At 43.0% G+C, this 27,851-nt stretch overlaps 1 protein-coding gene across 10 annotated transcripts in view; it reads left to right on the top strand.

Annotated features, from left to right (window-relative positions):
* The window catches only part of ptk2aa (protein tyrosine kinase 2aa), a 113,833-nt gene that overhangs the window by 31,871 nt on the left and 54,111 nt on the right, over positions 1 to 27,851 (top strand). For 7 of the 10 annotated variants that reach the window (XM_066674051.1, XM_066674047.1, XM_066674050.1 and 4 more), the window contains exons 1-2: positions 20,672 to 20,911; positions 24,597 to 24,823. In XM_066674051.1, coding sequence (XP_066530148.1) covers positions 20,833 to 20,911; positions 24,597 to 24,823 — 306 coding nt within the window. In that variant the 5' untranslated portion in view covers positions 20,672 to 20,832. Of the gene's footprint in view, positions 1 to 20,671; positions 20,912 to 24,596; positions 24,824 to 27,851 lie in introns of those variants that run through there. The other 3 variants (XM_066674049.1, XM_066674048.1, XM_066674044.1) reach the window with 1 other exon arrangement.

The following is a 27,851-nucleotide window of genomic DNA, read 5'->3' as shown; positions in this document are numbered from 1 at the left end:
GGTGTGAACTTGGTCACTCCCCTGTGATTCTGATATCGCAGCAAAAAATGTCATAACCCCAGGCGTTTGGTGATTGCAGAGCATGATTATTGTTGGCCTGTGAGACTAAGGCCCTACTTATTTTTAGCCACTGCTTTATGACCAGAATGAGACAGCTGTGTAAGAAAATGATTAGTTCACAGAGAAGTAATGTGCATAGATGTTTGGGGTTTTGGTTTGTTTTGTCTGCTTTCTAAATCTGTTATTGTCTAAGTTTTCATCAGTGTTGCAGTGCTGCCTTCTTTTTGTAATGCTGAAATCAACAAAGGTTAGCATTTGAGAAGGATACTAACCAATCACAGTTCATTTTCACTGTGTTGTTATGATCCTGACCAATCAGAACAGCCCTTTCAAAGAAACACTAAGTAAGATTTGGCATTCATTTGCAAAGTGGAACTCACTTTAACATCCAATCCCCATCCAAAATGTACACAGTGCAGTTTCTGTAGTGCTGAGCTCAAAGTGCCTATTCGTCCGGGTCTATTAATATTATTACAAATCACTGAAATATCACAATGATTTTGAAGCTGTAATTTTAAGGGAGAAATACTACCTAGTGTTGCTTTATGTTTTGCACCTTCTTTTTTAGTTTCTTGCATCCAAAATGGAGCTAGTAAAAAGATTTCAATGACAACAGTGACATGACTTTGTGGGCAGTTGGTGTGTCAACATGTGCCCATCAGAAACTTCTGTGCCAATTAACAAAGTCAGGCAAACATTTAATCCAAGAGCTAAAGTGGGGTCTTTAAATTTCCTCTGTAGAATTCTGTGCACATGAAAAGATTTAAAAATAAGCCTTCAGTTGTCTCACTCGTTTGACCTCTTTCGACCTTCAACTCTGTGGAAATTTGGTGAGTGGACTTTTAAGATTGAATTCTGATGACCCCTGGCATAGAGGGTAACACTGCTGATCTCCATGTGGCAGATTGGTGTTTGATTTCTGACCGGAGAAAGCTAAATAAGTTGCTAAAATGGTAAGAGTCCTTGGGCAAGACTCTAATTACATTCCTTAATTAGCATCCGCCACGGGGCATACATTTAAAGCAACACGTAAGTAAGAAAGATTTCGGTATTTTTGTTCTTGGGCTCCCCCTAGAGTTGCAAAGTGTAATTCACTGAAGCAGCACTATCCTAGCCTCTTCCAAAAGTTACATAGTGCCATTCCTGCAATGCTTAACCCAAAGTAGCAATGAGAGAGGCATTGATTTTGAAGCTGTAATTTTAAGGTCAAAATACTACCTAGTGTTGCTTTAACTGTAGCTTTGGCTTCCAATCTGGTACCGATGATCACAGCAACGATGACATAACTGTGGCAAACTCGGGTGGACGAATTCATCTGAAAGGCTTTGTTCCTTGCCTGATTTATCATGCAGCGTACTTTGTAATGTGCAGTAGAGTGTGAAATGAGTGAGGCTTTTCCCCGACTGCCATCAAAAGAACATATGGAGACTGCTGGAGGGCTGAAATATGAATGTGGAACTGAGCTGAGAGAGTGTTTTTTTTTTTTCTTCCTTCCTGCGATTCTTGACGTCCCATTAACAGGGATTTAAATTAATTAGACGAGGTTCAGCGTGAGAAAGCATTGGCCTAGTTTATAGAGGCTAAATGAATATTACTGCAGCCAGAAATGGATAGCAGTGATAACTAAAGTAGCATAAATATAATAAATATAAATTACTCCAAGACTCCATACACATGGATATTCTCCAGCCCTCCCTCCAAGTTTATTTCTTACTTTAGAAACTTACATTATGGAAAATAGAAATACACAGATCTTTCATATCTTTATTACTACCTCCATGTTTCTACACTCACTGACCTCTGACTGTACTTTGCACTGTTAGACTGTAGTCTTTCTGTTGCTCTGCATACCTTTGTTAGCCTCCTCTTCAATAGTCTGGACACCCCCCCACCAACAGAGAGGGTTTGACGTGGTGGTGGTGGTATGTTAGTGTGTGTTGTGCTGGTGGATCAGACACAGCAGTTGCTGCTGGAGTTTTTAAACCACTCTGTGTCACTGCTGCACCCTAATAATACCCACTGGTGGTCATGTGAGGGTCCTGACCATTGAAGAACATGGGGCGGTCAGTGAGCGAAGAAATGAGGAGGTGGTAGTATGTTATGACTGATTGGTTTAAACCATTTCAAACAGCTCGTAATCTACCCTGAAGCTCCTCCCACCTTTAAGACGCATCATAAAAGGATGGTTTGCTAGTCTTTAAAGTGAACAGCCTCACTCTAGGGACTACTGCAACACTGAACAGTTGTGAGTGTTAAATATTTAATTTAGTCCAGTGTCCTATTAACTGGTGAATGCTTTGAGCATGTGATTAATTGATGTTATAAAGGCTGCTCTCTAGCTTTCCCAGGGTTCCACAGTGTTGAGCAGGTTTAATTTTAGCCCCCATCCATTAGCCTGTGGGATATAGGATGATGTCATTCTTCGGTGGAGAGGTCACTGAGAGGTTGATGCGACCTGAAGAGCTGTCAGACGGAGGCTTGTGAGATTTGATTAGTATTAAACTAACAATACCTTCCATTAACCCTCAAACTGGATTGTCTGGTTTCCCTCAGACACTGGTGCTGTTTGTGTTTACCCGAGCAGCTATGATTTAACGATGAGGTGCTTACAGAGCGTTTTCTGTTTCTTCAGCCCTCGCTGCTGATTCCAGAGTCTAATGAAGTGGCATTACTGGTTGGATAGAGCTCATAGCTTGCTCCAATTAGTCAGAATAGTCACGTTTTAATGAGGTACTTTGTTTTAGCGCTCTGTAGAGTCGGCATGCAGCTGAGCAATTAGTTTTCACAGTTTGACTAAGGAATCTTTTCGAAATGAACCACACCTTTGTTTTTTTTTTTACTCAACTGAAAGCCTAGTCTGTTTTAAACAGTGTAAGGATATATATATATATATCTATAAAAACCTCAGGCTTCTAGTCTCAGAGCCCATGATTGTATCAGGCAATGCTGGTGCATAGTTAGGGTGATGATCAGTATGCACAGCGCAAAACTGATCCTTGATCTGCTTTCCAAGGCTGAGCATTGCACAAGGGCAAAGACTCCATCAGTATGCATTAGGTGAGGTTTGATGACATCAGGAGAAAAGTCACACTGCAATAATTTAGGGTTTTGCACTAAATATTGCAATATTTATCTCAAAAAACTTCTCAAATGATAGCGTGTTTATTCTCATTACAGCTGCATAGAATTGACAGAGTCCTACATTGCGAGTATGTTGATTCTCTGGAGATCTACTGTTCTCAAGGTGAAACAAACGAATCCCTCTGCTCTGTGCTCTTTCAGATGCTCTGCCGTCCCCTATTTCAGGTACTTGCACTGCCAGTGTAACAACGCTGGGCTTGGATAAACAGAGATATAACAGGTTTTTTCTGTGAAACGGCAAAAATAATCAGTGTTATTCACCTATGGAGCAGGAATGGGGCAACATGGCTTTCAATATTAAGAGTTCTCTCCACCTTATGACAGTCCAGATACCAGTCCAAAGAGAGAGCATTTACAGTGACAGGGCTGCATACAAACACCAGATTTTCCAGCTCCAAAAAGACAGCGAGGAAGACAGGAATTTTGCCAAAAGCATGTTGAAAGCATGTAGAAAGTATTATAAACGACCTCATGATGTTCAAACTTCTTCCTGTTTGATGTCCACTAGGGAGGTCTTTCTCCGATCTGAAGGTTTAATAACTCCTTCTAACGTTAGGAATATTTTACAGGGACAAAAGTAAGGCAGCCTTCCACATCATGTCAAGAGTTCTCAAATTATTTGAAAGGTACTGTTACTAATGATGTCCCAATCAAGTTTTGTTGACCCCCGATCCCAGTCTGAGTCTTTTAATATAGAGTTTCTGCTGATACAGAGTCCTGATCCGATACTTATGTTTTCCTTGATAGTACTGTAACGCAGTGCACATTTCAAGTAAATTTTTGCTATTAAAATCAGCCCGGTGTATCTGCTCAACACTGAATATCTCGCATTAAGAAAGAAATTGCCTGCATTCAAGTTGCTGCATAATTTATAATTTTTTTATTTTTTTTTCACAAAGAGCACATATAAATTCCACTTAGTGCAGCAAAGCTGTAGTAAACATAGAACATTTAAAAATGAGTAATATAATCCCAATACCTTTCTGAAGTTCTCCTGTAGCTTAATATTCACAGTCACAACAAATAAAAACCACAATTCCGCTCAGTCGTACAGAGCACTGCTTTATGAAAACACCGCAGAGGGCTTTTAATTTGAAATGACAGATACAGGACGTAGAGATGTGATGACGACTACGGTGGCCAGCAAAGTCAGATCACAGCAATATTTACAAAGCGTGCTACATTTTAGAAACACCGGTGCTGGAGGGAATATTGACATTGGTCACAACCGGCTCGAGTAGGAGGAGGAGGGAGAGTGAGTTTGTCGCCTGGAGGAAATGCTGTGATTGGCCCAGGTACCGATCTTTGAGATTGGATCGGGACATCCCTAACAGTTACTGTAATATTGACCTTATGGCTCCCTGTAAGTTTGTCATGTGAATGCCCTGCTTCATCCAACAGCCCAATGAATATCTGAGATTGGTCAAGATGCTCACGCTCAACCAAAAATAGGCAAATTTATCCACTTCATACAGCATCAATTTGGCAAAATTTGACCTGGAATCACAGATTAAAATATAAAAAGATTGAGCTCTATAACTGGGTAAAACTGATTCTAAATCCTGTGGGGTTCTTCATGGAAGAAACATGAATCTCTTTAAACCCAAACCCACTGAATTTGATGCTGTGTGTGTGTGTGTGTGTGTGTTAATTCTACGCCTTACATGAAGCCGCAGATCGTCGCCGGAGGGGATACTGATTAGGACTTCGAAAGCAGCAGCACAGCGTTATGTAAATGACTCATTAACTCAGGGACAACTTAATCATAAATTCTGCTCTGTAGTTGTCACTCTCCCTCCTCTTGCTCTCTGACGCTCTCCCTCCTTCCTAGTTAGCTAAACACACTCTCTAGGCCATGCCTGAGTTTGAGTACTGCAGGGTATCACAATAGAAGAGGAACATCAAGCTCTGCTTGTAAACCTTGTCACTTCCACTGTGCCTTGTGGGTTACGGCAGAGGCGCGTGATTGGCTTTGAACTTTATAAAGAAGACAACAGCAGGGGTTCACGGAGTTGTGCGAAACCTCAAACGGCATCATGTCACGTTAACAGCCTGAGGAGAAGCGAGACGAGTTTTCCAAGCTGCATGTGAAGAGGATCCTGCCGGTTTTGCCGTTTACATTTTACATCCCACCTCTCTCGCTGAATTGAGCGGTCTTAGTCTGTCGGCTTTTGAGCTATTTTCTCGAAAGCAGGCAAACACTCGAACAAAATGCTTGTTTTTATTAAGCCTCGCAGGACTCCATTAGAAGCACTGAGCATCGTATTGCTGTTGCGTTATGTGTAACGTGTATTAACATGGCATTTGATGGCGTGTAATTTATAACAGCAGCCACAGAAGAAGAAAAAAAACCCTTTTGGCTGAAGGCTCACAGCACTCAGTAAACACATTTGTGATTGGTTAAAGTAGTGTTTTCATCATTTGCATCTTGTGCAATGTCAGGTTTTAAGGAGCCAGTGTTAAAACTGTATTGCACCAATGTCACACCTTGATTCTGATCTACAGGCTAATATTTATTTATCGGCTTATTTTTTATGACACTTTACAATTAGCATTGCACAGAACACACTGTCTACAATCATTGTTTTGGCCGCAGTGTTCTTTCAAACAAGAATGGTTTTGGTATCACTGTTTTCATCGCCTCAGTCTTACAGTAATGTTAGGGGCTGATGGGGAACCTTCGCCTAGGCTTAAGGGCCATGATCCCTGCCACTCTTGAAGGTTTTAATGGGAGTAATCCAGCATCTAAATGCAGCTGAGCAGAGTATGCAGCTCTCCACAGTTGACAGACTAAGAGGAAGAGGAGGAGGTTAGGAGCACTGAGGACTGTGCAGGAGCAAGAGGAGTTCCGGAACGCTGATGGATTTGGACGAGGCAGTGGGGGAAGGGGACAGCAGCTGGCAGCAGCTGGACGCGTGCATGACCACTGCTCCTGGGACCCGCTGCTTACTGAGACAGAAGGAAAAGGCTCTGACATCTGCCCACTGTCAGCTCTTCTGAGGGAGACCCCCGACAGCCACTTACACACTCCTCGCTGTTTGATACTCCACTTTGATCTTCCCTTTCACCTTGCCTTTAGGTTCTGCTTTAAACAACATGTCCGTATTTCCTCTGGGGATCATGATGCCAGATTCAGGGCCTTTCCGTTAGAGCATGAGCTCAAGTGAAATTTGTTAGATGATCCTCAGTGGGCATCAGATCAAGTTAATTTTCAGTTTCAGCCAAAGCACATACAGATGTAGGTTTGTACGTACTGAAGGGTAGAGGTGGAATGTGTCTACTAGGGATAAGCCTTGTCCAAAATGAGGCCTGATAAAGCTGATTTCCATTAAAGAGTTTGGAAATTTAACACTGTATGTTAGCTCTAAAGCACCCCCATATTATAAATGAAAATACGTTTGAGCCTCCTCACTCAGACAAACACACGTATGTTGGTTTCACACTTTATTTTAAACCCTGTAATTCATACAAAACTGAACAAGACACAGCAAAGTGACAAATCATCGTTGCAGTGAAACGCATTATGTATTTCATTCATTTGCCTTGCCTTATTCATCTGCAATTGCTCCATGCCTCCCATAGGGGGTGCATTCCTCATTTTGAGAACCACTGCTCTAAACTAATATTTGTGAACTAGGGCTTTGTTATATATGATCAACTTTGTATATTGTCCTTTTGTCACTAGTTTTATGAGGTAACAAAGCCTTAAATCTTTAATCCACCAGGGATTTTAGCTTTACTTGTTGCGTGTTATCTGCTGCGGTGTTCCACATCTTTTGCACTTTCTTTTGTCTTTGGTGATGTATAGACACTATTCACACCCCTTTGGTTTTCTATCACAATGTGCAAACTGTTGTCCCCTGGTTTTCATAGGGGACCCCCAGCCGTATTACACCCCTCGCCCATAAACCTGTTGTCTTTGCACCGCAGTAAATTATGCTTTTGAGCGTGGCGTGTCCCATCACAGGCAATCTGCTGTGTGCAGCACGTGGGCTCAGGCCGAGTCTGAGAAAGGCCTTTGTGTGCTAGAGGGATTGACAGTGGGCCGGATGTGTGGGGTGTGTGTGGGGAAGTGCCACCTCTTCTCCTTCCCCCTCCTTATCTTCCTTTGTCCCAGGCTTTGTGTGGAGGATCCGTACCCCACTGTTAAAGTGAAAGGCTGTTGTGGGAGACGGCCCATCCTCCTCCACCTCCTCCTGCTGCTGCTGCTTCTGTCATGAGAGTTGGTAAAAACGCAGAATATTGACTCAAGGTAACGGAAAAATCAGAAATAGAGCAAGTGGCGTGGCTTCCACGTGAAGTGAACTGAGTCTGAAAGGATGTGGAGCTGTGAAGAAGCTCTTACTAAAAAATGAACACACACAAATATAAGAACATTTGAACATAAAACAATAAAAAAAGAGAAAAGGGTGGTTTCTCAAAGTAAATAGTTGTTGTGGTCAATTTGGCTTTGGCTGTAATTTTCTGTTAATAACTTCTACATAATGGCAAACTTAAAGATGCAGTAGGTTATATTACTGACGTTCTCGCCTGTAAGTTGTAGTTCATTTATGTGGCCAGCAGAGGTCTCAGATCCCGAATCCTGACCAGCATACTAGTGTATTCGTCAAGTTAACCTCCAGTGGCCAAGCAGATGAAATACAACAGCAATGACTACTCTTTGTTCTGTCACAAAATGCACTTATTCTGGTGTTTAGACCAAAATATATAATCATTTTAGTCATGCTCTTCTTATTTTATAGTTCATTTGTACTAGTTAGAAAATGAATTACATTCACTTAGTGTACCTTTAAAAATAAAGAAGTTATTTAAGGTTAAAATCCAGAGTACAAGGCGGTTCAAGAATAATACGAACCTAAATATGTTTAGGTCAGGCGCTCTGTTCCTAGACACCCCCCTCGGTGTGTTTTAATAAAACGTCTGCTGAGTGGATTCAGGTTAAAAATGCACTCAGTCTGGTATCCCCCTCTTCCCCCGTCTTTGAGGAACAGTCATTTTAGATGTGGTCAAAGGCTTGGCTTTAATGTATAATGTTATCTCTGACTTGCAGGGATGTGCCGGAGTGGTTGCTGTGTGTTTGACTTTTGAATAGACGGCGACCACATGGAGATTCCCTGCTGATAAACACTGCGATTGGCTTTATGTTGCTTTCTGCCTTCACACTACCACTCCCTGCACCCCCAACGTAAGGGACAAGGGACAAGAGGATAGAACACACACACACACACACACACACAAATCTCTTACACAGTACCCTCACAAAACACAGTACATGTCTTAAATAATTTTAAAAAATCGTATTTTTCGGTTTTTAACTGAGATCCACACACCAAGCATCATAGTTGAATTCCACTTGATATAAGAAATATTCACTTGACTTTAAAGGGGACATATAAAAAAATATATTCCTTTTTCAGGGCATTAGCACATTAATTTTGGGATCTGGGGCAGAAATAAGACCACTCAGTCAGTTTTTATGGTTTGTAAGTAGGTACATTTTTTGCTGCGTCCTACATAGAGTGCAGACACTTTAGAATTGCCCCGCCCCCTCAACAAAGTCTCTCCAATCACAGCACTGGACCCGTGTTTATGTGAGAGTGCAAAGACGAGGTTAAACCCAGCAGAACAGACACAACGAGCGCGGAAAAATAAGCGCACTTGGAGAAAACTAGAACAGAGAAGAAAGAGAACTGAGCAAAAACAGCTTAAAAGCAGAGCTTCTGCTCCTTGCTTCCCACTACTGTGCGCTCAGGTCTTGGGTGAGCAGTGAGTGGCTCATTCTCATTTAAAGGAACAGGCGCTGAAAGTAGATATTCTTAACAGGACTGTTGAGAATGCTGTGGGGTTTGATCCTTGTGGTATTTTGACAGAAGCAGGTCACAGATGTTTCGTTAAAAGTCCAGACTTGTATTCACTGGTGGAGAAGGGGGAGAATATGTCCCCTTTATTAGTGCTTAAATTATATTGATGTGTATGTTTATAAATCATATTTGAGTATAATATTAGCTTAATATTCAGCAGTTAAAATAATATTAATAAACACAACCTTATGGCTATATTATGTGCTTATCAAATGTGGTAAGAAAGCACAGAATGCACGTTCTCATTGTGTGTTTAGCCGCATAATAAGTAGCTTAGATTTCATTCATTCTAACTACCCATCCTACTCTCCCAGAGACAGCAATGCCACATATGCTCTCAGACTCCAGGCTGTGAATGGCTGTGACGACACCAGGGGTCAAACTCCCACCATCTCCTGAAATGGCCCACCTGGGAGCCCGCAGTTCCATTAAGTTAAAATTGTGTACTAATGTTTTTCCAATAATTTCCGTGTAGTGATAATTACAGCGTGATGTCATGCATGCAATGGCTTAGTAAAGTGTACCTTTAAAGTATAGTGACGAGGCCTGGATCTGCTCTGGTAATGGATTGATTCTGCCTGAGGGCAGCAGGGTGAGGCAATAACATCATTTTAGTGGCTACATCCTTCACATCCTCTGTCGACCAGTGGAGTCTGAGGGCTGAGCAGGGAGCTAAGGGATGTTCCGTGGGCACGGTGCCACCGAGGCCTGGCACAGAAACGCCGGCCAGAAGAGGAGGTTCTGTGGCCGTGAGTGGGGGTCAAGCCTGATTTGTGGCCTGCTTCTCTTTGGTAAACAGCCGTGGGTCATACTGAATAGGAACGAGGGGGAGATTTGCATATTAATGAGGCTCAGCTGAAGTCCCCAGGCCCCTCCTCTCGTCTCTGTGTGCTTTTCTCCGGCAGTTGCCTCTCAGAAGTGGTGGAAAACAGAGGCTGAGCCTCTCTCCTTCTTCTCTTTCTCTTTCTGTCTTATATTTTTGGTCTGGTGCTATCTTGAAGACTCCTGCTCTCTCCACTCCGATCTTTAATGCCACATACTCTGCATTAATCTGAGTTGGCTGTAAGCACACGGTGGCCTCCGGCTCTTGCCTGGATGTTGGGTTTTGAAGGCTGCACTAGGATTATTATGCAGTAGCTGACTTTTCCTCCAAACCTTTACCCGTCCTGACATCACTGCAGACTGGACCTGGAGTTAAAACGTCGGATCAAAGCAACACCCAGCCGTACTTTTCCTTTTTGTCCGAGCCTCAACCTGCCATGTGCTTGGACCCCTTGATGTGCAGTAGCCTGGGAAGTGAGAACCTGGCTCTTGGTCAAGTCTAGCCAAGCAGAGCACTTCCATACAGGACTTTGGGGTCAGTTTTTGAGGCCCTGGCTCCTATGCGGATTTGTGAGAGAAGTGGTTGCTGGCCCGGAGCTGTGGCAACCTCACGGAGCCACAAAGCCACAAGAGTCAAAAGGTTCGGCTGCAGCCCCTTCCCCATGTGCTGGGCTGGAGGTAGAACACTTCTAAGTTCTAGAATTCTCTCCACATTTCTCGTTCTTTTGTCTTGTACTTTGTCTAGCTCCGTTACCACCTTCTTTCTCAGGTCCTCATCTTAGAGCTAAACTACTTGCCTTTTTGCTTTTGTGAGATGTTACTTGTTGTAATATTGTTACATTACTAAGTTTGAGTTTAGCTTATGATAAAATTGAATATAACTTCAATGTCCAGCAATGGATCATTGTGTACAAACACTGGGCCTTTTTCCAGTGTGCAAACAGAGTGGAGAGGTAGCATTCTCTGAATTTTATAAAAAGTGTATTTGAATTAAAATCACATACAATAACTGTAATGTAAAACAATCCCAAAAACTGTTTGGGATTAAAAATCTTCACTGAAATGTACAGGAGGTCCTCGGGTTACGTCAGTCCCGAGTTACGATGTTTCGTAGTTACGACACATTTCCCATTTACTGTATAAAGCCTTGTTTCGACTGAAGTGAGTTTATGTCGTAAACATGGTAACGCAAACTTCGTGTTCGGTTACGCAGCTCGAGACCGAGGAGGATAGGTGTTAGGATAAGTGCTTACATTATGTTATTTACGTACAGTATGTTCCGACTTGCAACGAAAATCGGTTTACGATGCGACGTAGGAGCGGATCAACGTCGTAAGTCGAGGACCCCCTGTATTCCTCAAATCTTTTCAAAACTTCCTAATGGTTATAATCATTTGGCATGTTGTTGAATGGGTTTGTTATTAGGGCTAGATTGAGGACATCTACGATTGGGGGGAAATGCTGTTTTCTCTGGTTTGGTTATGTTCAGAAGCTCTGCGTCTTTTAAAGAAAAAAATTGACTTGTCTGTAAGTTTTTATTTGAATTACCACAGAAACTCATTTGACATTTGAGTTGTTTAGTTTTATAGCACGTTCGGTAATTCAGTTAGCCGTCTTCTAAATTCTTAAGTGATTGGAAAACAGCAAACATTAGTCAGTGTTATCCATCAGTAGAGCAGGAATAGAGCAATATCCATATCTCGGTTCATGCTTTTCAAACTTGGGAGTTCTCTCCATTGTCTAAACAACTCCAGATACCTTTGCTCTGCAGAGATACCGGACAGAGGCAGTTTTATTTTTTACCCATTTAAAGACACTGGGGCCTCGTAAACACATTACATCGGTTTCAAGCCGGCAAAGAGACTGGAGGACAGCAAATGGTGAGGGAATAACTTCAGCGTTTTTTTTATTTACAGTTGTAAACCTCGCCTTTTAATATCTAGTGCAGAATCGTGCTGTTGGTCAGAGTCATTAGTGCATCGCTGGAGTCAGTCTGACTTCATATGTCTCTGCATCCATCACCCCCTCCGTCTCTGGGCCTTCGGTGTCCCTTTGTGTTTGTGTTCTTTAATGTGTGATTCATAATCTCTAAAACACTGATTTATGTCTTTTTGCTGCCAGTTCCATTCAAATGTAGACATGCTTTCTAGGCTCTTTGGTGTGGAGTTGCTTTGTGAGCAAGCAGCAGCTCATTAAATCGGGAAGGCTTGCAAAGCGCAGGGAAATGTTGTGTGTTGGGTTACTTTTTAGTTTGTGTGTTTGTGTAAGAGACATCACACACTGTTATTGTGTTCCCTCCAGCAGCTGCCGCTGATGTATGCTGATCCATCTCAATAGCTCTTTCTGCTTCAGTTTCAAGTGCCTTTGTCCCTCATACTCGACTAAACCTCGTCTTCAGCAAGACTCTGTGACGTGTGCGTGCCACCGAAGCACAAAGACGACGGAATAAGAGCAGCTGAATAGCACGTATCCTAATTGACATTCATTGATTGATGTAATCCAGCTGACTCAGCTCTAGCTGCTGTAATAGAAATCAAAAGCTTTCATTCTCTCTGAAATCTAATTGTTCACAGTCAACAGTGCTGTATCAATAACACTTTCCACCCACTCGGTTACTATCAGGCTTGTCTGTTTTGCCAGCAAACACTTAGACCTGATTAGAGTGCTCGACACAGTCTTTAAAAAGAACTGTACTTCAGTCTGCTGCGGCATAATCATACAGTGACAGCGCACTGGAAATCTCCAGCATTTAGCTGTCAGGCTTGACACCGATTGACGCCCTGTCGCTGTGTTCGGGGCCATAAAGGCAGGTTTATGCACAGGTTGTAACCTCAGGCTGACAGGCCTATAAAGAACTTTACATAATACATCCTACTGTGTGTAAAACCAGCCAGTATTACACACTGTAGGGGTGGGCGATATGGCCCTAAAATAATATCACGATATTTCAGGGCATTTTGGCGATAATGATATTCTTGGTGATATGACAACACACTGAAAAATACTTAATTTCAAGGACAGAATATTGTAACAAAACAAATGTTATATTAATATTAAATATATTAAAATAAAATTTAATTTTATTTAAATTTCATTTAATATATATTAATAATGTTTTTCTAACAATACCATGTGTCACGCCCTCGTCCTGTCATGCCTGTTTTCCACGCCATGTGCTCTCTCTGCACATGGCTCTGTCTGTTATTGTCCTTGTCTCCGCCCTTGTCTCGCCTTTATTCCACCTCCTTGTCCGCCGTCCTCGTTATCTGTTTCAGGTGTGTCTCGTCTATTCATGTATTTAAGCTCCCTGGTGTCAGTTCCGTGTATCGGTCATTCGTTTTGTGTTGTTTCTTTCCCAGTCAAGTCGTTTCGTTGTCTTTCCAAGTCATGTCGTGTTGTTTCCTTCCTACTCCGAGTCAAGTCGTTGTGTTTCCTAGTCATGTCGTTTCTTTGTATTTCCTAAGTCGTTTCATTTCGTGTTGTTCCTTTCCCACTCCCAGTCAAGTCGTTTCGTTTCCAAGTCCTGTCGTTTTGTTTCCTTTCGATTCCCAGTCATGTCGTTTCTTTCCTGTAAGTCTTGTTATTTCGTCTCCGATGTTTCCCTGTCATGTTGCTTAGTCTGGTCTGTTTGTCTCTGTCGTTTCCTTGTTTCATTTCAGTGCTCTTGTCGTTTCCGTAGTTGCCTGTCTTTTTGTTGTATCTTTTGTTTTATTAAAAGTACTGTGTTTTAGCGAGTGCGTCCGTCTCCGTCAGTCCGCCCTCCGCGAATTGTGACACCATGGTTTATTGTACCATCTGATGTTTGTAACCAAATCACCTCCTTAATTCTCTCACTTTCCATTGTGGCCAAATGACTCACGTATTATGGGTAACTGCATGACGTCTACGTAAATAAGTCAGAATATCACTAATATCACGATGATGTTTTTTTTTCGTGTTAAAAATGATGATGATATTATTGCGAACGATACAATGGCCCAGCCCTAACACACTGTATAGTCACCTGTTCAGTGCATGCGCACATTACGATGTGTATTTGGAGTACACAAACCCACACACTGTGAAACCACCCAGTCAATTATTTTTTTATTTTTTATTTTTTTGTGCTGTGCCCAAGTGAGAGAACCTGGGATAAACTATTCATTCTGATTTTGCTCTGCTTCTTACACCAACTGCAAAGACTTTAGCTTTTGTGTGTGTGTTGGTCTTCTTTCTAAGTAAAGGCTTATCGAGGGCTCCATGTCCATTCAGACCTATAGCAGCCCTTGATCTTCCAGCAGAGGAAGGATGGAAGTAAACGCTTGTGGATATACTTCAAAAGCCCATGAAAATGAATAACTTTTTAAAGTAGAAATGAATGATGACAGTTTTACACAGCACTGTAGCTCCATCATCATTACAGTTCAATGTTTATAGCCGTTGTGTACAGCAAGTGTTTCTTGTCATTTGTTCTGTTGTGGGAAAGCCAGTGATCATCTGAAGGTGGGGAAGGACTGCACTGGTTGGTTTAGACTAATACGGGCGGATCTAGAGATTTAGTTTCAGTAATCCAAGCACAGCAGTGTATGGGTTCTCACGTCGCCGCTCCGTGGCTGGGTCACACGGACACAAAAATAATCTAATCTCCACAGTTTTCAGTGTCCTTTCCCCCACAGGTGGTTGATGAGGTAAGACACGGTTTATGTTTTGTGTTGGTCTCTTTATTTTAGCGTTGGAGCTCAATAGGCTTGTGTAAGTTCACTTAACATTGTCACATGGTTTGAGGAAATGAAGTAATCTCAAATCACTTTGTGGCTTTTGTTGTGTGTTAATATGTGACCTGAATCTTGCCTGCACTTCTCTTTTTTATAGATTTGTGGTATTTGAGGAATTTAACCACTGATTTTCTCCATTTTCGAGAAGTACATTTGATGCCAATAAGGAATTGATTTTGACCTGTAACATGTTTCTGAACAGACGTAGGGTAAATAGTTACTGTACATGCAGGGTGTTTTAACAATAACATATATTCTCTAATATATAATTACACCTCACTAACCATAAAGCCATGGCTGCCCTAGGTCTAAAGGGGGCCTTTAAATGCAGCAACGAAGAGCAAGTAGTCATCTAAAGACTTGACAAAGAGCCCTTTTTTAAAGTTAATACACCACTCGTCCTATAGCTCATAAAACGTTATCATTATCAAAGGTAGAAACATCCATTGTCGACACGACTGAACAAAACCAAGGTCCTCCACAGGCCTTTACATTTTATTATCCACTTACACTCCACACCAGCTGCCGTAGGACTCTTTTAAATCAAGCTTTAACACAGAACTGTTCACTGTAGATGTATTATTTCTGATTCTTGACCTTTCATTATTGATCTGATTTTCAGTGTCTTCATCATGCAGTATACTCTCAGAAGCATTGCACAGGGAAGAACATGGCTTTCATCTCAGTAATGTATCTAGAATTGAAGCTGCTGGAGTCTCAATAGCAGTGTCAGGCTGCTACTGGGCAGTTTGTAGTGTTTGAAAGTTGTGGAGATCTTGTGTGTTTTGGGGAAGGGGTGTCCCGTGTGGAGTGATGGGCTGAGATTCCCGAGGAATTAAATCCACCTCAAGGCCCTGATCGACTGCAAGTCGACTGAAGCCTAGGCCTTTCACTCCTATCCTCCCGTATGACTGAAATAAAATGGTAGGAAAGGCTTGGTGCGGTGACTGATCTGTGCTTGCGGTTATTTAGAGGCATAGCTGATTTTTTAATAAGCCCTTCCCACACATTGTCGTCTGGCTTACTGTGTTATGATGTGGTCAGATGTCTAGTTGTGATCACCGAAAAAAGTAAGCGAGAAATGCTGAGGAGAGAAAGAAAGAGAAGTAAATTGTTATGCACTGATTTAAGCTCAGTTTGTTAATTATTACCATCTCAGGTTTTCCTCTGAGTCATTTCTGATATCCAGTTACATCTCTTATTGGCAAAAGCCTTCTGTACTTGCCACATTACATTCCTTTACTGCTGGAGATGTCTGTTTGTGGGCACCCTACAGACTCCAAACAGCCTTCCTGACTGTGTGTAGTAACAGAGCTAGTGGCTGTATTTCACATGATGGTGTTGGGTCTTGGGAGGATTATTATATCCAGTGACTGGAGCAGGGTTTTTCTTCTATCTCTGCCCTCTCAGCACTGTGGCTGTAATGAGAGAATGGTTACCTTCGCTGCCAGATTTCCCTCCTCATGATATGCCAGTACCTCTCCTGAGAATTTAAATACATTTGCAAGTTGGAAACATGGCTCAGCGCATTGTATATGAACGGTTTCTGAGCTCAGGCAGGGGTCAGAGGAGAGCTGATTGGAATCTAACCAGTATTTTTAAAATGGAGCTGGACGAGGGGGAAGATTTGATATGAATGTATTTTTTGACGAGCTTTGCCTGCACTTTGGCCTCACGCAGATTATATAAGCAGACTCCTTTCTATTTCACTCTACTCTCTCCATCTGCTCTGCCTCTTTCCAAAAGGAGTTACCAGTATTATTAGGAATTACCAATAAATTGTCTTCCACAAATTTGAAACCGAACCAGATCTAGCAACTGTACTTCAGTGGATTTATTTATTTATAATTGATATTCATTCATTCCTTCATTATCTGTAACCCTTATCCAGTTCAGGGTCGCGGTGGGTCCGGAGCCTACCTGGAATCACTGGGCGCAAGGCGGGAATACACCCTGGAGGATGCGCCAGTCCTTCACAGGGCGACACACACTCATACCTATGGACACTTTTGAGTCGCCAATCCACCTACCAATGTGTGTTTTTGGACCGTGGGAGGAAACCGGAGCATTCAGTTCTCCTCGGCACAGTAGAGTCCATCACGTCTCATTAGCTTCCATTGATGAAACCGGCTTTAAAGAAAGTTTGACAAAAACAGAGGAAATGTCCTGCACCCACAGAGTCACATTGCCTTCCACCTATCAAAACACAAAGATCTACGCTGCCCACGCTGGTCTCACTCTGTTCCTGACGTTACAACACACTGGCAGGCCTCATTGTTCACTTTCCTGCCTCACGCTGTGTGTGTCTGGGATATTAATAACGCTTTTGTCTGCTCATAGGTCTGTTTAGATAGCTTCTCATAACATGGCTGCTATGAGCGTGGAGAGAGAATTCCTACAAAAATGAGCTTGGCTAAAAAACAGGTTTAATGTGGAACGGGTTGTGTGAGATTATAATATCTGAAAAATGTAATTTATTCATTTTGGGAAAGGTTACATTAGAACAGGATCCTCCTACTGTTTACGTTTGCATGGAGGGAGACTTTACTGTGGATTATCTTTTGTGTCATTTACACTCCTGTAATTTTCTCAGCCATGATGATGATGATGAGGATGATGATGATGATGATTATTATTATTATTATTATTATTATTATTATTATTATTAAGAGCTCATAAGTAAGGTAATGATATCAACACTTGCCAAGCGTTTTTAAACACCCCTGCCCTCCTGTACACCGTGTGAACTTTTCTTGATGCATGAACTAATAGGAACATGTGAGTGTGTGTGTTGCCCTGTGAAGGACAGGCGCCCCCTCCAGGGTGTGTTCCCGCCTTGCGCCCAATGATTCCAGGTAGGCTCAGGACCCTCCGCGACCCTGAACTGGATAAGGGTTACAGGTAATGAATGAATGAATGAACTAATAGAATCGTGAGTAAATGCCTTGGTATAATTTGGCACTATGAATGTTTTTCTGAGTAAAGAAAACAAAGGATATTGTGGTTGTATTCGGAGAGCATGTGTAAAAATATGTAACTGTATTTGATTCAGGCAAAAATTACTTTGACTTAATAGTCTAGCATGTTGTGTGCCTGTTAGTCATGAATCACCTACTATAATGGGAGTGGCTTGTTTGACTGACAGGCAAACTAACCAATCACCAACCATCATTTTTGTGGACCCTTGGTGTGCTTTGATAAACACATGGGGATTTCTCTTTTAAAAGTAATACATGCTTTATAGGAGAAATATTATGGAAAAAAATCCATGTGCACATTGAGTATATCTGGAACTTGCCAAGCCACTGTGAAACAAGACCACTCAGTAATTTTTTTGATCTAAGTCATGGAACAAAACGAGTCTGTTGGCAAGTGCAGAGACTTTAGAATTGCCCCGCCTCCTTCGTCTGAGTCTCTCCAATTACAGCGATGGACCCGCATTTATGTGAGAGCGCAAAGACGAGGTTAAGCACAGCAAAACATACACAATAAGCGCGAAGAAATTAGCATACAGAGCAGAAACAGAGAAGATAACAGAGCAAAAATGGCTAAAAACCCAGAGCTTCTGCTCCTTACTCTTCACTGCTATGCGCTCGGGGTCGGGGTGAACAGCAAGCAGCTCATTATCATTTAAAGGGACAGGAGCTGAAAGCGGGCATGCTGAACAGTGCTGTTTAGACAGGGGAGAACGCTGCTGTGGTGTTGGATCCTTGTGGTATGTTGACCAAAGCAAGTCACAGATGTTTCATTAAGACCCAGAACTGCAGAATCTGCGACTGCTATCTTTCTCCAAAATACTTGGTGTGCAGAATGGGCCGTTTTCTGTCTGACTAATAAAACCCACTGCACAGAAATGCATTTGCATAGATTTGTGGACAGCCAATCAGAGCAGGACTGAAGTAGCCAGTTTAATGGGCAAGAAGTATCATAAACTCCAATAACAAATGGGCAGGGTATTATTCCTCTTAGGATTCAGGGTTGTCTGGTAGTTAATGAGTCTCTGGGACTGTATGTGCTTTGTAGCCTCTTCTGGACCAGTTCCAGTGAGACCATTAGAAGCTTTTTTCCACCACTAAGAAGCCAATCAGAAGTATGAGAACTCATTGATCTTCATCAACCAATCAGATTGCACAGTCATCACTTTCCTCTTCCAAATGCCTGAGCTCTTACAGTTTGCAGGTTGTCTGTAGTTCTTCCGTCTTTACTCTCGTCATAATGTCCGCACAAAAGCTTGACTATCGATATTAAATTATTATCAGTATAAAAACATTCATTACACACACACACCAAAGTTTAAAACAAGAAAGACATGTATACACTGCGGTGGTGACCGTTCTTGCCATTCCTTGCAGTTGGCTGGTTAATAGCACGGTCTTCCTAATCAAGGAAAAATATTCAGAGTGAAGAATCTTTGTCATTTCAACTATATACAAGTACACAGAGAAACAAAATTACGTTCCCCCAGGACCATGTGCACAATGTTACAGCAGTAAAGAACAGCAAGAAATACATTATGGCTAAGCTTAAACATTCTGAGTTCTAAAAACTGGGAAGGCATTTAAAAAAGCACTTACTAAACATTACACAGTTTAGACTCTTGGCCTCTGAGGTCTCTCCTTTATCAGCAGAGATTAGCAGGATGGCAGGATAGATGAGGGAAACAGTCTAAATGTCCAGCAGGCCCAGGATTCATTCATTCATTCATTGTCTGTAACCTTTATCCAGTTCAGGGTCATTGTGGGTCCAGGGACCACCTGGAGGATCAGTCGCCCAGAGGAAACCCACACAGACACAGGGAGAACACACCACACTCCTCACAGACAGTCACCTGGAGGAAACCCACGCAGACACAGGGAGAACACACCGCACTCCTCACAGACTGTCACCCAGAGGAAACCCACGCAGACACAGGGAGAACACACCACACTCCTCACAGACAGTCACCCGGAGGAAACCCACGCAGACACAGGGAGAACACACCACACTCCTCACAGACAGTCACTCAGAGGAAACCCACACAGACACAGGGAGAACACACCACACTCCTCACAGACAGTCACCTGGAGGAAACCCACGCAGACACAGGGAGAACACACCGCACTCCTCACAGACAGTCACCCAGAGGAAACCCACGCAGACACAGGGAGAACACACAACACTCCTCACAGACAGCCACCCAGAGGAAACCCACGCAGACACAGGGAGAACACACCACACTCCTCACAGACAGTCACCCGGAGGAAACCCACGCAGACACAGGGAGAACACACCACACTCCTCACAGACAGTCACCCGGTGGAAACCCACGCAGACACAGAGAGAACACACCACACTCCTCACAGACAGTCACCCGGAGCAGGACTCAAACCCACTCCAGATCCCTGGAGCTGTAATTTATTAAAATAAATGTTAATATCATCGAAACAGAAAAAGACACTAGTCAAAGACTTGTTGTAAATGTGTGTACAAATACTGATTTTATTTTTTATTTATTATTATTTTTTTTTTATTGTGGAAAATATGTGTAATTCAATGTTATCAGTCAACTAATACTGGTCAAGTTCTAAAGCACCCAACACATCCGCCCCATTCTTTCATCTGTCCATCCATGTGTATCCTACTTTAATGATGAATCCTCCATTTTAATACTTGCATTTTAACACGCACTCCTTTGTTGTTTGTGATTCATTCTTGTTGTTCCGACCGGTTTCCACCGGAGCTTCTGAACGTGTCAACACCGTGGTTTGGAAATGGCTTTGAGTTTTGAGCTGAGGCCTGCCTTTTGTGTCAAGCCACGCCTCCATACACCTGGTGGGCAGGTGGAGCTTCGTCCAGACAGGAGTCCAGACCCTGCTGACACAGATGATCTGGGCTCTAGACTCTGCTCAGCTTCGTCTGTGACTCACTCGTGCGAGCGTGGCAGTAACCAGGATGTGACAGTACGTCAGAGAGAGGGAAGGGAAGGGAAGAGGGAGAGAGAGAGAGGCTTGGCCAGGCGTGTGTGTCTGTGAGGGAGTGAGAAAACGAGCGAGGGAGCGAGCATGTGTTTGTGTATGTGTGTGGAAAGCGGCAGAAAACCCCCCATGAGGCTGAGTGGAGGCTGAGTTGTGCTTGTGTGTGTGTGTGTTTGTGTGTGAGTTGGCTGGAGCTGCGGCAGGCACAGGCGCGTAAAGGGGATTTTATTATTCTTTCACATGTTCACAGAGGAATATGGATGTCTGTCTCCTCGCCAGTCCAGAATTCCCTGCGTCTGCTGGCCCTTTCTGCTCGGAGGTAGGTCCACTCAGTCTGGACAGTGCAGCTTTAGTAAACACAGGTCACTTTTACATGGTTGGGACTGGAGTAGTAAATATATACCTCTCTACTTCATGTACGACTAGAGGCTTTTCTGGCACTGATGTGTTTTTTTTAACTAACAATATCATCATCATCTTCTTTGTCACTTAATCCATTTCAGGGTCGCAGTAACTAACATCATGTACAACAAAATATAATAAGCACTTCCAGTAGTGTCCACCCTTCCTTCCATTCTCTCCAAAGAAATCAGGGAAACGCAGCCACATTTTTTCCACACCTCCAGAATTAGTCCATACACCACACTTTTTTCTTTTTTCTTTTTTTCCCCAATTAATAGCTGAACAATTCTTTCAGACCCGTAGTGTTGAGTTGTCTTCTCTCAGCCGAGACTGGAGCTTGATTTTCAGTTTCTCTGCTGGAGACAGAGGTGACATCTAATCTTACACACTGAGTGTCGAAGGCTTTACGCAATCTGTGTTTCTTGCTTTCCTCCTGGTGCTCAACACTGTGCTCGATGCCCATTGTGAGAGGAATTTAAATAAATGGTTTACTGTACTGTAACAAAATAGACATAAATCATGACAAGGCAGAGCTGCAGGGTGTTTCCATTTTTACACAGAAGTTATATCCAAAAATGTCTTTATATTTTATGGATCAGTGGTCAGTGCTGGCATCGCTGTCCTCTGCGTTTGAGAGACGTTATACGTCAGTGTCTGTCAGACTGAGCAGTGCTGTGTTGATTGGCTGCTTGTGATGATCAGAAACGTCTGTGTTCAGTCAGCGCTGGACTGTGTGTTTAGCGCTGGAGAGATTTTTCTGGACTCTGCGCTGGGTGTGGTGTACTACAGTGGAACAGAGCTGATAATAACAGACTCAGGCATTGATGGTGTGTGTGTGTGTGAGAGAGCGAGCACATTTCCACTCTAACTCATTACCTGACTCCGTCTCTAAAGGCTCTGGTTGTGTTACCTGTGTCCAGTCGGTTTCTCACTGGCTCCGATTGAACTATTCCCACCTCGTCATTTTTTTCTCCCTCCTTTTCCTTGGTTTTCAAAACAGTGGGATCGCTGCTGTGTTATAACTTGACTGAAACTGAGTCAGTGTGTTGTAATCCTCTTCATGAGCAGTGACTGGATTGTCTTAGAGACTCACTGGGTACACACACAGTTACTAAAGGAACTACTCACGCAGCCACAGAGAAGCCTATTGTAACAGTGCATTATATTTACATTAGCCCTAAATTTGTATTTTGGGCAAAAATGTGAACTGGTTTCATGGAATATTTTTCCAATTAACTTTAAGCACATTAATAATAATAATAATAAATAAATATAGTTTTATCTCTGAATCAGTTTCTCAAACTCCAGGACACACACAGCTCCAGGGACCTGGAGGTTGTGGGTTTGAGTCCTGCTCCGGGTGACAGTCTGTGAGGAGTGTGTTGTGTTCTCCCTGTGTCTGCGTGGGTTTCCTCCGGGTGACTGTCTGTGAGGAGTGTGGTGTGTTCTCCCTGTGTCTGCGTGGGTTTCCTCCGGGTGACTGTCTGTGAGAAGTGTGATGTGTTCTCCCTGTGTCTATGTGGGTTTCCTCCGGGTGACTGTCTGTGAGGAGTGTGATGTGTTCTCCCTGTGTCTATGTGGGTTTCCTCCGGGTGACTGTCTGTGAGAAGTGTGATGTGTTCTCCCTGTGTCTATGTGGGTTTTCTCCGGGTGACTGTCTGTGAGGAGTGTGGTGTGTTCTCCCTGTGTCTGCGTGGGTTTCCTCCGGGTGACTGTCTGTGAGAAGTGTGATGTGTTCTCCCTGTGTCTGCGTGGGTCTCCTCCAGGAGCTCCGGTTTCCTCCCACGCTTCATAAACACACGTTGGTAGGTGGAATGGCCACTTAAAAGTGTCCGTAGGTGTGAGTGTGTGTGTTGCCCTGTGAAGGACTCATTCCAGGTAGGCTCTGGACCCACCATGACCCTGAACTGGATAAGGGTTACAGACAATGAATGAATGAATGAAACTCCAGGACCCTTCACAGTATAGAAAGCCATTGTGGCCATCAGGGAAATTGACAACAAATAATAAACAGTTTAATGTGGCATCTAGAATGTGTGCAGCATTTTTAATTACAAAATTAAAACATTATACATTTATGGCTGGCCAATAGACTGCATTCATTCTCCTTCCATTCTATTATCTCAGTTGCTGCTGATCCGCTGTTGTTTTTCCCACATTAGTGTGTGTGTGTGTGTGTGTGTGTGTGTGTGTGTGTTTATGTTCCCTGCCAAAGGAAACGTGCCTAATCTGTCCTTTAATAACACGGGAAGATAAACACACAGGCTGGGGACGCAGATGATGGTCAGGAATGTCGCTGTAATATGGCAGGGGTGGTCTCTCAGAGGAAGGCCTCATGGGACAGCGCTCCGACTGTGTTGGAGGACCCTACTGGCTGGATTTCAGAGTCCAGTCTGCTTACCCATCGAGTTTAATCAGTTCAGTTTAGTGGCTCTTAACCCTGGACACGGAGTAGGGCCAGACCCGAATGACAAAGTAGTCTCAAATGTGGCACAGCGTCCAGAAAAATGTCATGTTTCAACCAAGTTTATTAAGATTACTGAGTTAAAATGTTATCAAACCATGCTTTTGAGAACTTTGCTCCTGGCCTCAGTGATCAGATGAAATGGGGCAGATCTTCGCTGCCCTCATTCTTTCCTCTTTGCTGTGTTTGGTAGATTCTAATTCCCTGTTAAAGCTGAGCTGCTCACAAAGCGGCGGGTGTGAGGTTTCATTGTGCAACATGGTTAAATAAGACTTGGTTTTATAGACTGTTTAAGCCCTCATGCTCTCTCACATGGAGGTTGTGTGTGTGTGAGATAGACGTCATGCTCTCCAGCTGCAACTGAAAACAAGCATAGCTGAGTTGGTCAGGGTTTTGTTTTGCGAAGGTACTAAACGTCCCTGAAGGATGCTGCATTCCCAGCACTGTTAGGTAACAACAGTATGTAATGTGTCATAATGCCCCTACATCCGGCATTTGTTCTAAAACAAAGTGTAATTTGTGAGCTGTTTTTTTTAATGGATGATCCCACCACTTGTATTAAGTACAATTTAAGTCCAGCAGTCTGTAAAGTCTGTCCAACGTTTAAACATATGCATGAAATGTGCTGCTTCAGACCCATGGTGCTACATTGCGCAGAACATCAAAAATATATTTGTATTATTTCTGTTTAATAAATCCCATTTATACTGTATTGCTTTCTATCTACAAAGCTTTTACTATATACACTTACAGACATTCGACTTTCCTTCTGGAGAAGAGATGGTAATGTACCTTGAAGGTACACACAGTTGGACTTTAAGACCTTTGGTGTATCTGTGAATAAACTGTACCTTAAATGACCAATAGGGCACCAGCACAGGGAATTTATACAGTATACTGTACTCAAACTCAAATTTTATAAAGAGTCTTTCTGCTGTAGTCCTTTTATTCTTGTTGACCATCATTCCACTGTTGCTATAACCACTCGCCTCTGGGATCTCTGTCTGAACTGCCTAGGAGTGACTTGCTAAATTTTGTAACCAATATCTCATAATACCAGATAATTTACACACAGTGTCCACTTTCTCAGATGTAGAACTCACCCTGCCTTTATTTTCTCTTCATGTCTCCTGTGCAGAATATGACAGACACCTAGCGCATGGTAAAGGCATGGCGACGGCATACCTGGACCCCAACCTGAACCACGCCCTGGGCGGTGGGGCCAAGTCTCGCCTCAGCACAGGAACAGAGCGGGTCCCCGGGGCCCCGGACAGGGTCCTCAAAGTCTTCCACCACTTCGAGAACCACAGTGAGCACAGCACGTGGTCCAGCAACATCCGCCACGGAGATGCCACAGATGTTAGGGTAAGAACGGAGAGATTTTTGATTAAGTAACGTGTAATAATTCAGCACTGTAAATATCTCCAAACTATTTCTGTCCCGCTTAGTAATCTTGCTAGTCACCATTGGGACCCTGCTGTTCTGAAGTAGGCCAAGGTTAAGGCCAAAGTTGAAGCCTTAGGTCTTGATGTTGTATTTGCAAGGCTGAAGAGACTAATCTGATGGTTTTTGCCATAATGTGATAAGACTTAAGTCACATTTATATGTGGTCCTAGATTAATGTTTTCAGATCGAACTGCATGCGTCCTTTTGTCTGTATGCGTACACCTAAGGCTGTTGCCTCCAGTGCTAGCAGCATAGCAAAACAACAATGGAGGGGAGGCTCCAGCTGCATCTCAAATAGTGCCTTACATTCCCTACATAGTGCACTTCAACGATTAGAACTGTGAAGCATATGCCTAATTAATAATGTTTTTGTAATTTGTGATACACCGTAATACGTGAGTGCAAAATCAAAAAGTTTTTTATGACTTACATTGTGCACTACATAGGGTGGAAGCAGACATATGGGATTCAGACGAACTCATGGGGCAGCAGTAAAAACTCTCAGGCTTTTTTCCATCTTGATCTATGAGCTGTTTGCTGTCCTTCTGAGCAAAATGTAATACACAGGAGCTACTACCACATCCATTTTTCCAGTTAAAATACAAGAAGTCGTCTCAAAAATATAATAATATTTTTGAGCCAAATTTGTTGTCATTACAGACAGATATAGGCCACTGACTTTTATGAACGTGAACTGTCAAGGGCTGCCAAATCTGACCTGAGTAAAGCATCTGAATTGACCAATGAGTTTTGTAATGTGTATGTGGGCTGAATGGGGAAATAGCTGAAAGACCACCATTACCACACACACTACCTGACCCTCTGCAGGAGGTACATTTTAAGTATCAAAATAATTGAAAAGAGCTTTCCCAAACTTTGTACTGTGCTCTAAATGTAATGTTTGGAGGAAGTGATTGATTACGGTTGTTTTCTTCTGGATGGAGCAGTGCCGGTAATTGTGGGTATACATCTTGTGCAAAGGAAGATGCTTTGAACTAGAGCCCCATATACACATGAATAATTTAGTGTAGTCGATAGACTCAGCACTTCTCGGTGTGTGCTTTTCCTTTTCTCGTCAATGCTACTCCTTTAAATTGCTTTCTTGGAGTTGGCTAGGACGAGGCTTTCAGAATTCGTCCAGCAGTTAGCGCTTCAAAGTTTGCTAATTACAAGCTGCACTCCACTGAGGTGTCATTCTTGGGCTTTGTAGATAAATGTGCACAGGGAACTGTGGGATGTGTGTGTGCCGTGGCACGCTACGGCGCGTCGCCTCTCCCTCCAGGTGGGTGGATGTGGTAGAGTCTGTTTGAAGCCCCGTTCTCCCGAGTCTTGCTTTCCTCCCTGTCAGTGGGAAGTTAAGTATTGAATTCATTAGCTGCTTGGATCTCCTGGTTTCCTGCCTGTGAGAGAGGGAGCTGGGCTTTCTGTCTGAGGAGCAGATGCTGTATTGATCAGGGAACTTCACCAAGGTTCTTGTTGAGTCCACATCCGCCGGACGGATAAACGTCTTGTTCCTTTTCCTCGGATGCTCCCTGATGAGTTCTCAAATGTTCATTCATGCTTTCTCTGATAAGTACAGGCTTCTTTCTGCAGTAATCTCTTAACACCACCTCCTCTGCCTGTGAGCAACCTGTGTGATTTGGTTATTCTAGCCTCACATGGAAATGATGGGTAAAGTCAAACTTGCACAATGTAGTCAGATCTGCCTCTTCTGTTTAGTGCTGGAACCACAAGCCAACATTGCTATCAAACACAAGAAGCGACCCATATAGGTTTTGTAAACTTCACCTGACACAAACGTAAACAATTTCAACATGTCTGTTAGCCCTTTTCCACCAACATAGAACCGGTTCGGTTCCTGTTTGAGAACCTAATTTGGAACAGTTTGGTGAGATTTCACAAACATAAACTGGTTCGTGAACCAGAAAAGTTCATGTTCAGAGAGGCTATGTTCAGCAAGACACAAGGAACATTGGCTACTTTTCTTCACTGTTCACAAGCTCTGAAGGACAGCTCAGAACTCGAGAACATTTACACATCTGTATCATATCTCACCCTGATTTCACCCCATTGTAAACAGTGGATAAACCATGACTCTGTCCTGACTCGGTTTATCTGAGGCTCTGGTGTTTGCGTTAAATTCAGCCACAGACACATTGGAACAATGCAACCCCACATCACCCCCTGCTGATGACATATCTTTGGTTTCCATCAAAACTGGTGGAAAAACAGGGGCCGGTTCACTGGGTAGCACCAAGGTTTCAGGAATCCTTTTGGTGGAAAAGGGTGATGCGAGCAGTGACTGGCTTCACGTATATGGGATGTATCAGCATGTGTTGTCTTCACCTCCTGAATTGGTGCTGTGTAACTTAGGGAGCCTGGATGAAACGGGCATTGAGAAATAAAAACATACTCAGGTTTGAAGCAAGGTCTTGATGATTTAGCAATGTTTGTTGGTTTGGGATTATCTTCCTAAGAAGCAACCTTCCGATTCCAAATCTATAAATATTACCTTGTGCTGAATGATTCCTTTAAGAGCTACAATACAAAATAACAGCTTCTAGGTGAACTCAGTGTCCCGGCTCTCTCTGTGTGGGTAATCAGACTAAGCTCGACTGGTTTTTAGCAGAACAGGGATTGATTAGACACAGAGGAGAGGAATTTGGTTGCTAAGGCACGGATGTCTGGACCAGCGCTGCTGGTATTAATTGCCACTCTATATTCTGATTGGTGGTGGAGTGCTCTTATGTTAAGGTCTGGCAGGGTTCCAGAACAAACAGGCCATGGCATGGTGACTTCCTTATTCTGATACGGCCTCGATAAGGCCATGTCTGCTTCTTCTGTGTGACTGCTTCAACTCAGTGGCTTCAGCTCATACTCACGCTTTCAGTGACTCTGAGGTATTTACACTTCAGCTGCTAAAGGGCTGTTATTACAGTCAGTCTGG

The sequence above is a fragment of the Hoplias malabaricus genome, chromosome 6 (genome assembly GCF_029633855.1).
Source record: "Hoplias malabaricus isolate fHopMal1 chromosome 6, fHopMal1.hap1, whole genome shotgun sequence".
NCBI classification, from domain to species: Eukaryota; Metazoa; Chordata; class Actinopteri; order Characiformes; family Erythrinidae; genus Hoplias; species Hoplias malabaricus.
The sequence above is the reverse complement of the archived record's forward strand: the minus strand, read 5'-3'. Positions and strand labels throughout refer to the sequence as shown.